General features: G+C 36.0%; 1 protein-coding gene across 1 annotated transcript; it reads right to left on the bottom strand.

The window, feature by feature from the left end:
- Positions 1 to 257: 257 nt before the first annotated feature.
- LOC129262400 (probable ATP-dependent RNA helicase DDX49) lies at positions 258 to 11,972 on the bottom strand. Its single transcript, XM_054900514.2, has 11 exons — positions 11,853 to 11,972; positions 11,110 to 11,195; positions 9,869 to 9,990; positions 7,918 to 8,096; positions 6,980 to 7,120; positions 6,326 to 6,401; positions 5,330 to 5,504; positions 4,348 to 4,422; positions 3,449 to 3,537; positions 2,621 to 2,692; positions 258 to 1,453 (listed from the first exon to the last, which is right to left on the bottom strand). Exons 3-11 carry the CDS (start codon positions 9,986 to 9,988, stop codon positions 1,289 to 1,291), a joined length of 1,092 nt encoding a protein of 363 aa, XP_054756489.2. The 5' UTR covers positions 9,989 to 9,990; positions 11,110 to 11,195; positions 11,853 to 11,972; the 3' UTR covers positions 258 to 1,288.
- Positions 11,973 to 12,214: the final 242 nt, after the last annotated feature.

Here is a 12,214-nt window from a genome sequence, read left to right as displayed (position 1 = left end):
AAATGGGGAACTCTCGAAAGCGAAAGCCAAAATCCTTTTTTCTTTCAACAAGCAACAGTACAAATTGGACGGCATGTGTGCGATAGTACAAATGTTGCACATTCAGCCTCCCATTTACTTGCGCACAACAAGATACGTACATGTAGGCATTGAGCAATTAGCAATGAACAGAATTTGCAGCATTAAAGACTTTTGTTAAGGTGCCTTGTGATGTACAATGCGCATTTACTACAATGAATAATCTGGAGAAACATGAATGGAGGTTGATCAATTTTCTTTCTTCTATTACATAAAAATACATCTCATACAAAATGTTCACAATGTCATCATGTGAAATACATGTCTACATTAAAATAAAACTCTTTATAGCAGACTAAAGAGTAACACAACCTGCAAGCTACAACAGTTGTTTGTCCCAGCAAAATTGTACATGTAGATTCCATAGAAAATATTTTTCTCCGTGGCCCCCATAAAGATAAAACAAAGGTGCCCATGGACGTGTTCAATCTGCTATGCAGTTGAGACACAAATGTGTGTCAATGTTATGTATCAATCAACATTCAATTTTGGTTGTGATTTAAATTATCAAGAAACCCTTAGCACATCATTATTCATGTCTTTTCTCAAGTTGTTTGCAACATGTAATCTAGGGACAGCTTTGTGAAACGCACCCCCAGCTACTGTAATTTGCATAAATTTGTGTCATTCAGATCAAAGGAAGGGTGGGGGGTGTCCACAAAAAGTGAAGTCACAATTAAATACCCATATACACTAAAGTGCATCCAATGCGTCAATGTGTTATAGACACACACCCTGCTGGTGCAATATTTAGGCACACTATCTTTGCGAAACGCCCCAAGGTGCACCTTGCTTTGGTCTGAAACAACAGGTACCAACTGGTCAGGTGTTTCAGGCAAACAAGAAATATAAACCAGGCAAACATCATACTGTAATGAAATATTGCATGAAAGTAATATGAGTGGATTGTTATTTGACCCAAAACTTTGTGAAAAGCATTGGGAATACATGTGATCGAGAGGGGAAAAGGAAATTTGACGTACCGGCAAGAAACTCTTTGGGCAAATGTCGGGCTAGGGAAAGTGACATGATTACCTCACCATAAAGTAATTTTTACTGGTATTAAATTGTGCTGCTGGTCATAAATCTTGTTCTACTCTTGTTTGATTGATATCCGAATGGTGTCGAATTCCCAGTGAAAACCGATGAATATCTGCCTTCAAAGAGTTCAAAGTTCATACTGCTTATCGACAGCGCATTACGTTGAATACTATCTAGACTTCTTTCCTTTTGACAATTTTCCTTTCAGTTTGTTTTTTCCTTTTGATTGGTGTTTCCTTTGAGATACCATCCATGATTGGTCAGGTTCATTTTTATGCTGTTTTGTCTTCTTCTGACTCGGTCCTGCTCTCTTTGTATCCTCTTCATCAGGATCCTGAACAATCAAAACAATAGAAATTGTTAATTCAATTAATGAATTTATTAGTTACTTATCAATATACAATTTTATGTGGCATTTGTGTAACCATTCTTCGCAAAAAATGAAGATCAGCTTCAAAGTGAAACCATAAGGTGATTTATAATTGATTTTGTGAAGGGGGGTATACTTTACTTGCCTGTCATTCTAATGAAATACTTGAGGCATTATTCAGGGTAGGAAAAACATGACATAATACTTATTTTATAGGGTACTCTTAGATTAGAGGATGACATCTTATTTAGTGCCCATTTGAAAGTCCATGCAAGAACATGAAGTCCACCTTGAAATGAAAGTGCGACCGACTCCCCTGCCATTAAATAGTTTTTATAATACATATATAGCTGATTGAAAATGATGGGATCTGGGGCTCGTAGCACAATGATTGCATTTGATTGCACATAAGAGAGAATGTTCCATTGATTGGTTTATGGCGAGTGTTTGAAAAAAAAAATGGCATACAACAAAGAATTTGATTGACCGATGCCATTAAGCAATTGATTGCAATCACTTGTGTTACACACCACTTGTATTATTATGAATCTTGTTATTTGGCATATCAGCACTAATAGAATACAGATGTACATATATAAACAAATCAAAGAAAAGAACAATCGTTAACAGCAAATTTGTTTTACATCATAAGAGATATAACACCTGGAGTGTTTCATAAAGCTGTTCGTAAGATACAAATGACTTTACGCATGACTGGTGACCCTTTCTCATGCCAAGTGATATATCCCTATGTAATTGAGTTCGGACCTAAGATCATGTTTCAGTCGCGCGTAAAGTTGGGCGTAACTTTACGAACAGCTTTATGAAACGCCCACCTGGGGGGTGTTTCATAAAGAGTTAAATGTGACTTATAGTCGCACTTTATACATGTAAATGTCCATTTGTGTTCTTGCCGCATTGGTTAAATCGTGGACGGGCTACAGTATTAATCAATAAGAATGCGTGTTACATATCATGTAAGCATCAGTACTAAGCATGACTCTTCAGGCATACTTAATTCTTTGTGAAACACCCCCCTGGAAGTGAGTTGGAGAGGCTACCTGGGTGTAGAAAAAGGTTAACGTAATGACTTCTTATTTTGAGTTGTGAAATAACAGCAGATTAGTTTACCTTTCCTTCCAGAATGAGTTGTTTTCTCTTGTGGATAGCTTTCCGCTCCCCAAAGTCCAACTCTTCCAGTTTCTGTGGGAAAGAGACGTCAAGCAAGAATTATATGTTGTCTACAATATATTGAACTCTTTATTTAATTTTATATACATATCTATATTTATGACAGAAAAATTGAATTAAATATTTTCTTGAATTAGACCAAAGATATCACAATAGTTTTTGATTATTTTTCATGATCACTTTGCTAATGTATCAGTTGCAGATCCAGGGCACATCCCTTTTGAGAATAAGAGTCCATGTTTTATATGTAAATATATCCTTGATACACAAGTGTGCCCAAAAACCCGACCCCCCCCTTCGATTCACAGTCTATATTATTAATGGAAATGTCATCCATACACAAAAGAAAATGAGAGAAAGCTGGCTTGAGTTGAAAAGATGACAGAAGGCTGGCTTGAGGTGGCAAGTAGAGTTGTAGAGCAGGGACAGAAGAGAAGACTCGATGCTTCAGGAAGGCTGAATGTCCGTTTTCATGTTGATGGTCCCAAACAGAGTAGGGTGTTCAGGGGCCCATTACATAAAGTTAAATAAAATTTCATAAGTTACTGTTGTAACTTTGTCATTATGGAAACTACATGGTAACCTTGATTCTGATTGGCTGCTGAACCTTGTTACCATGGTAGTTGCCATTATGGCAAAGTTACAAGAGTTGTAGCTCTTTATGAAACGGGCCCCAGGACTCTCAACACGGTTGATTTTACAGTAAATTTGAAATTAGTTAATTTTTGTTTTCATGACGATTCGCCCAATTGGGTTACTGTTACATACCATTTCAGCTTTACTCTTTGCCAAAGCAACTTCATTGAGAATAGGGAGGACCTTCTTCTCTGGGACTTTATACTCTGTCATCTTGGTATCTGAAGAGGGGAGGATTGTATAATTTGTAAAGTACTAACAAAGACAGATAAAATCATTCCTCAGAAATTTACACATATGAAAAGCAACTAGGATTTGACATTCTTTAATCACATACTGGGTTTGAAATCAATCTTCCTTACTAGGTAAAATAAATTAATATACAGTGTGTCCCACAGAATAGGAAACCCGTTTTCAGAGACAGATTTCACAATTATCAAATATGTGTTTACTATAAATTTGATATTTATGGTAAGAGTGGAATCTCATCTTTGATATGAGACCAACATCTTAGCAAATCGTTTGCGGATGTCAGAAGTGATTTGCGCAGAAACTCATGTGTGAATCTGAATCCACTCTCATTTCAGAGATCAGTGAGAGAAACTTTAACAAAGAATACAAAAGAAATGCTAATGAGCCAACCATCGAATAAGCATGGTCGTAGTATCACAAACCAATCTTGTCCAATATTTCTGTGCAACCTGGTTTTGACATTAAATTTTAAACATGTCGTGCTCATTAATGCGTGAAGTGTTCGTCTCATATTAGGTATCAACATATAGAGAAATGATTGAATTGTATGATGATGTAAATGAAATAATCAAAATTTATTTTCCTTTGAAGAAAAAAGACATGGGAATCTCGATTTCCTTTTTTCTGGGACACATTGTACAGTACTTTATACACATCCACTCCAACAGTAGGCTGTCAGTTTATTCAAATCTAGAATTTGCTTTCTGGCCGCAATTATTTTTTGTTCCATAAACCATATTCTATTCTACAAAAGAATAATTGACTGACTCTGTACTCACTGATGGTCTTTTCTATTGCTTGGACGAGCTTGACATCAAATTGTGTTACCATGGTAATAGACATACCTCCACGACCTGTGGCATTAAAAACCGGAACAAAAGCAGCAGGTTAATACTTTCCAAAAATTGAGAAAAGCAGGATATTTTCATAACTTGACACTGAAATCACTGCTTATGATCCCTAGGTCTCGGTAATTTGTCAATATCTCTCAGTCTTAAGATTGCTATTGGAACAAATAACATTTACAGGTCAAGTTAAGATTAAATTCCAGCTATACCAAGCATTTTATTTCAAAGCACATAATGCGCTTTGCAGTGCTTTTATAAGTGGCCTTTCCTTATAGTACTAAATGAAATCAGTGTAATTACATCTGCAAATAATCCATGGTTTTGTACTTTTGTAAAATTAAAGCAACCTTTGTGTATTTGGGCATCAAAACATGTATTCAATGTTGATTTTCAAATTTAAACAGCAACATAAATCATGATTGAAAATGCATTTACTTTTTTTTTATAAAACACAGATCACAAACACAATCAGGGGTGCACCGTTCAGTGTCGGAAATATAAAGCTGATTATGATGATCATCAATTTCCTGCTCTTGTTGGCATACCTTACTGCACAGTTTGACCCATCACAAGAAGGGTTATTTCTGGCACACGCTTGTGTAGACTTCCATTGCGAGAGCAAATTTAAAGACATTTCAAAACTCAATCGTGTTCAGTGTCACATTTTATTGCATTTGTGATGCTCAAGGTCATTAAATCTGAGCACGCACTTTTTTCGGCATTTAAATTTTCAAATCGCGATCTGAGAAACATTCATTTATATGACCCGGAATAGGGTACATTGAACACACTCCTCTTTTTTTTTCATTAAATCCATGCTTGTGTTCTGAAATTGAGTTTTCAATCATGATTCATGTTGCTGTTTAAATTTGAAAATCAACACTGAACACCCATAGTCTCTTACTAGACTAACCTGCTCTTGCAGTCCTGCCGACCCTGTGGATGTAGTCTTTAGGAGACGTAGGTACGTTATGATTGATGACCATCTGAACCATGGGGATATCAAGCCCTCTACTGGCCAGATCAGTCGCAACCAGGATCCTCACGTGATTGGACTTGAACATAGCCAATGACGCTATCCTAGTTTTCTGGGGAGGACAATGGAGCGTAGATTTGTAGGTCAGTCGAAAGGAGATTAAAAATAGAGATGAAACTACATATTTTTTTTTATACAAGTTTACAAATAGTTGTTCAAATATACATTATCTGCCTCTGGCTGCAGCCTCAACCCTAGGTCAATTTAACTCCCCCTCAACAAATTCTGTGACCAACCCATCGCGCATAAGTTTTTTGACCACATTGCTCACTGACTTTTTTCTTTAACTCTTACACATCTCTTGAGACCAAATTTGCAATGCCCGGGTATGCAACATTTGTACATGCATTTATCTGAGAAAACATTTTTATTTGAACATTATGAATAAAATAAAAAGTGTGCTTTAAATTTGAAAAAGACAATCATAATAAATCTTGGAAAATCACACCGGATCACTTGCAAACATGAAAACAAACGTCCGTATTCTGAAGTAAGGTTTAACTTAGACCTTGGTATAACTCTGTGCCAAAATTATGGGGAGCCAAACCAAAAGTTCAAAAATTCTGTTTATATTGTATATTTCTTATGTTTACTATTTTGTTTCCTTTTGCTTTCATAATGAAGAAAAGTACTTCACTTATCATTCTAAAACAATTATGAACAATTTGGGTGTCATATGAGTTAATAAATTGAATGTGTACTGTTAAGGATTTGTCCTCCAATTGGCTCTCCATAGTTAACCCACAATTTAAACCCGGGTTTAATTTTAACCAGAGTTCAGAATAAGAGTTAATATGTTTTTTGTATGTAATATTTCCAATTCCTACCAAACAAATTATCCAATATGTGTTCTCTTCAGAGGAAGTATTTTACCTGCTTAACAAGTGAATGTAGAGTAGCACACGGCATACCAAGGTTCCTCAGCATTATCGATAGCACATGGCAATATCTGGAAAATGAATAGTAACATAAAACACATAGAGGTACACTGCTTTCGTAAGGTCAAAATTAATCTGCATTTGATACTAAAATTGTCAACAATTTTCAATTTTTTTTATTATTTTTTAGACTACAAAAAAGTTAAATGGGAGATACTGTATACTCTCAGTAAAAGCTATTTGAAAATCTAATCACCTACACAATCCTTCAGCTAAGAAATTAAAATGTGTGAGTTTGGGGTGTTTCTTTTTGTTGGTGGAGGTATTCATTACTTAAGTGAACTTCCTTATAAATACTAACTACTTGATCTGAACCCATACTTGATTTTTTTATTTTAATTCATTGTTTTTATTAATGATTTCCGTCATGATTGCAACAACATTAATTTGACTATTTGAGCAACTTAACTGAATTTTATAAAGACAAGACAGTTACCGGTATAAAAATTGATTTATTGTCATTGCGACATTAATTTTTCAAGAAACGATAAAACGAAGTATTATTCCTATGAGATCAATCAATATTAATTTATATTAAAAAAAGCATATAAATATCTTTTGAGTTCCATGTAGTCCAATTAAAACTCACTTGCATGTACTTGTGAAGATGATAACCGAATGATCTTTGTTCTTTTCAGTGAATTCTGAGATGATATACATGAGATACGCATCTTTGACCTGAGCGGGCATCAGCACATAGCGTTGGTCTAGCTGCTCAACAGTAGCCACTCTGAGTGGGGGGTGGGGGGAGTAACATTGAAAAACCAATGAACAATTATAAGTTCATACATTGTTACTTCCGTGAATAAATGTTCACCCCAATAATAATAACGATTACATTTATACAGTGCTTATTACACTGTTTCTAAGTGCTTTACATTGTAACTATCATTACCACGGTCATCGGATTCTTGCATGCCCACACACAATGTATGCACTTTCTCCACTACCTGGGGAGCATTCCAACAAGAATTCAAAGACTCAATTGCTAGGCATACTACATGGGCTTTCGCATCCTACCGGGTACCCACTTAACACCTGGGTGGAGAGTGGCAAATTGTGGATTGACGCCTTGCCAAAGAACGCTAGGCCGCGATGTGATTCGAACACACGACCCTCTGATTGCAAGGCGAGAGTCAGAACCACTACACCACGACGCTTCCACCAAATTGTTTGATCTGAATTCAAGGCATATCAAATATCATTTACAGAGCGGCCAACTTAATTGTAAAAAGAAAATCCTACTCTTTATTTATTTAATTTTATTTTCAAGCCAAAAATCTTCTCTTTTTTTTATTGTAAAACATACATGTACCAAAAGTCAAAAATAAAAGTTTCAAAAATCTTATTTCTAGGGGAAAAATCATAGTTACTCTCACTTTCCCCTTTAAATCTCACTAAATATGATAACATCCTACTAACTGGCAGCTATGATTTTATAACACAAATTATAGGACGATACAAAAATAATTCAAGAAAAAATTCTTTGTCAATATTTGGGATGCTGAAAGCAGCGTGTGTACGTACGGTGCTTTGGAATGCCAGAAGTAAGGTTTATTCATGGACATCTTCTGTAGCTCCTTCATGGTATCTGTGATGGTGGCACTGAAAAGCAATGTCTGTCTTTTAGCTGGCAAGAAATCAAAGATGACCTCTAAATCTGGGCCAAAGTTCCCCTCCAATAAGCGATCTGCTTCATCCAAGACCTGCACGTAAAACAAATATAGAAAATAGCATCAGCGATCACTCCAACTTCCAGTACAATGTCCAATGGAATGAACAAAGATGGTCACTTTAAGACAGCAGACATTCCGCCCACAGGGATTATCCCAATATGCATGGCATAGAGGTATTGTCCTATAACATTCATTTTGCATCAGTTTTCTTGTACTTTAACTGTGCAAGACAGATATATGTATTATGTATTATAAAACTTGAGCATACAATTGTTCTATCTATTGTATTATACAAACATGACAAGTGAAAAAGGAATAGTTCAAAAGAGACAACACTATATGAATGCTTCTACGCTAGATACAGTTGTACTCACTAGTTAGTGAACCTCACCACAAAATGCTCTCCTTCATACTGACTTTTAAATGTAGACAACATCACTTCGGTGTTCAGAAAGCCCATAGAAACAAACTTCACTGAATGAAATACATATATATTATCACTTGACTTCACAATTTTATATATCTAAAACATGACAGAACTTGAACACTTTAAATATATTCATTTTCTGGTAGGGCTTACTAACTTTTGAGCACCACTGTACATACATTAAAAAAGTGTCTGTATTATAAAACTACCGTAAGTAACGGTGTATTAACCGCACCTTTTTCTCGGCGGGATATAAGCAAAAGTCGGGGGTGCGGTTTATACACGGTGACGGGTCTGAGCCCGCCCGCGTAGCCCCTCCCGAACATGTAAGAAGTCTGCCAGTTCACAACACATCGAGTGGCCGGCCGTAGCCGCCCAGTGCAATGTCGTTTAGAGGGGTATGAGCCGCGGGTAATGGGTAGCGATTATTATGATCTTATGATCAAATACTGTCGTAACAAATGCACCCACCTTCATGACACTAATTTCGACTTTATTCTCGATTCAAAGCAGCGAAGTTCCCTGGCTAAGTTCATAGAGACGCCAAGCATTCTCGGTAATAATTTGTCACAGCTGAGCGAGAGCCAAGAGCTAGCTTGCGTTGTATTTTGGTTTTTAGTGCGACTTAAGCTGGCGCTATTCATTTAATTTAACCCCTCAAAGTCCCGTTTCGCGCCAGCTTATTTTTTTCTTTCCCGTTTGCTTTTCATAAGATACCATGTACACCGTGCACCACGCACGATAGAGACGGCACGAAGCCGTCAAACAACTGGAAAAAATACAAATTTCTTTGTTTCTTGAACCTTCCTGTAATCCCGTATCCAAAATTCATGCTAAGACATCGAATGCTAGACAAATTCTGAAAGTGATTGTGAGGTTGTGATGCAAGAAATATGAAAGACACAGATCACAATTTGATAAGATGTACTGGTAGTGGTACCGTATCGAAGTTTGAAATGTACATGTACAAGAAAGGCAGTGCTGTGTGTGTGTACACTGTGACTGTGAGGTGAGTGAGTGTGTAAATTGCCAATATTGGCGGGACCTTTCTTTCTTGCTAACATTTGTAGATGAATTGATCAAGAACAGCAGATTTCTGCATACTGGTAATCTCTTTGAATACTTTGAAATCTTTAACTTAGTTTTTGTTTCTTCGTACCTAAAATATGCATGTAAATGTGAGGATTTTTTTTTTTTTTTTTTTTTTTTTTTTTTTTTTAGTCCAAAGTTGGGGGTGCGGTTTATACACGGGTGCGGTTAATACACCGTTACTTACGGTAGTCATGATGAAAATGTTATAAATAATGGAATATCTTGAATCTGTGAAAGCAAGAAAAAAAATAAGGCTACAAATATCAAGTATCAATCAAATTACCAGAAACTTGATGGCATGGAGGTCAAAGGTTGTTGTACTCTTAATGTGATCAGCTAGACGACCAGGGGTTGCTATGACAATGTGAGGTTTCTTAGACAGCTCCAGTCCCTGCTCGACCATATCTATACATCAGGGGAAAATATTGTCCAAACATAAATTTGAAAGCTGAAGCATGAAGGCCACAAAGCAAAAGATCTATAATTTTAAAAGATTATAACACATACTTAACTGCTATCAACTGAACAATAAGATTAGAAGGCTAGTTTGAAATTGAAAGAATATTTCATTACACACAACTGAAACAGATAACTTTCAAAAGATCATTGTTGCTTCTGAGTGCCAGTTCAAGAAGCTTTTGAAGACCTGCTTATTTGAACTTTGGCTATTTTGATTTTTACTGCTCAACTGGTTTCTTTTGAAATTTTATCACTTTTGAGCAACCAACTTTAATATCCAGTGGCATCTAGCACCCTCTCTCTCTCTCTGTTTTTTGTCTGTATCAAAACATACCCCTTTGAGCACTTACTTAACATATTCAGTAATCGGATATTAGAAAGCTACAGACATACATCCTAAAATATCTAGCCCATTCCATGCTTGAAAAGGGGTTTCACAGAAGCAAGACAAAAATATGCAAATATCTGTTATTGATCCAGCACCTTTCAAGCTAAATTTTTTATTAAAATATCTGTAACTCTTACCCAATAAAACACATTCATTTCATTAACCTTCACATCAAAATCATTTTAGGGCACACATATTCATGAGACCAACAACCCCAAAACCAACAACAAGTTGCCCAAAATGAATTTCAAGATTTTCATAAACCACAACATTAGCTTTAAAATGACAAATTGATCCAAATTAACCCTCACGTGTACTTCATCGAATGAAGATGAATTCCAGCGAGAGTTTTACTTCCCAGCAGTCAACAAACAGTGTTAAAGAAACTCCTGTATCTTGCCGTTTATTCAAATTTTGACAGTATTAAGAAGAAAAGTAACTTTTTAGATAAGCTAATTTTTCTCATTTTTGTTCTTGAAGACCAAATTACGATTTTGGCTATTTGGAGGGAACATTCCCTGGCAACTTATTGTTGGTTTTGGGGTGGCTGGTCGGTCACATGTAATCTAGTAATGGATTGGAATAGTTGACATGCACTTTTGGGAGAATTATCAAAACTACAGATAGGCTTTCAACTTAAGAACATGTAAATAAACTCTTGAACATTTTGGGCCAACCTATTCCGCCAATGACGACTGCTACCCTCAATCCTATTGGCTTTCCTAACACTCTGAACTGTTCTGCAATCTGGATTCCTAGTTCCCTGAAATAAAAAGACAAAAGAAAAGAATATTGATTTCCCATGCCATGACGTTCAAAATTTCTATCAATACACAAATGTTCTCTGAATCTCTGTAAAAAACAAGTAACAAATAACTCATGTTTATTATATTATAAAGAAGATGAATAAGATAAGAGGTGAAAATTGAAATGTGTGAAATAGTTTTAGTGTATGGTGTTCTGGAAAGAAAATATCCAGACACTTTAATTTCTGTAATGATAAAACTTTCCTATGGTCTTCCTAAAGATTGAAAGCTGTTTTATATACAGTATACCATTCTCTTTAAATCTACCTATCAAGTCAAATAATTATGTTAATAGTCTTGGGCAAATGTTCGCCTCATGAAAAGTCAAGTTAGACTAGGTCTTCTCACGAAGAGAAGGATTAGTTTTGACCTACATCAAATTATTTTCTGCTTAGCCTAACTTGAAAACCTTGCTTTCAGTTTCAGAGCATGCCCTCAAGGTGCATACAGTAGTTGACTTCTACGTGATTTAAATGACCAGTGTTTTCATTGTACATCAGGCTCAGCATAAGTTTTTTAATGTACACAGTATAGACAAACGTACATAACACTCAGCAATGTGGACCCTCCCGAATTAGAGAGAGTATGAACTGTAGTTTCAACACGTAACTCACCTTGTTGGGGTTACAACAAGTCCAAAGACTCCATAAGGGTCTTCACTCAGTTTCTGAAGGATGGGCAAGGCAAAAGCAGCTGTCTTACCGCTCCCTGTCTTGGCACAGCCAATGCAATCACTACCTGATGGACGAAGATAAGAAAAAAGGTGGAATTTTCATGTAGATAATCGACCATCCAACAAAGTGACTTACCATGTATGTGATGATGTAATTCTAAAATCAGCCAAGGTACAAGTATGTAATATACAGTGAATATCAATAAGACATTTCATTTATTTTTATAAACATGAAATGGCACTGTACATACTCCACACCAGCCCTGCCAAATTTAGTATGATAATACACCAGTCAGTGGACTG

The sequence above is a fragment of the Lytechinus pictus genome, chromosome 5, assembly GCF_037042905.1.
Source record: "Lytechinus pictus isolate F3 Inbred chromosome 5, Lp3.0, whole genome shotgun sequence".
Classification (NCBI taxonomy): domain Eukaryota; kingdom Metazoa; phylum Echinodermata; class Echinoidea; order Temnopleuroida; family Toxopneustidae; genus Lytechinus; species Lytechinus pictus.
This window is presented reverse-complemented; position numbering and strand designations above follow the sequence as displayed.

Excerpts from the sequence above, each read along its gene's own strand:
- LOC129262400 (XM_054900514.2), bottom strand. The coding sequence starts at position 9,988 with ATGGTCGAGCAGGGACTGGAGCTGTCTAAGAAACCTCACATTGTCATA. Across the intron at positions 8,097-9,868 it reads TCCATGCCATCAAGTTTCTG|GTCTTGGATGAAGCAGATCG; the intron begins GTAATTTGATTG and ends TTTTACGTGCAG. Across the intron at positions 1,454-2,620 it reads AACTCATTCTGGAAGGAAAG|GATCCTGATGAAGAGGATAC; the intron begins GTAAACTAATCT and ends TTGATTGTTCAG.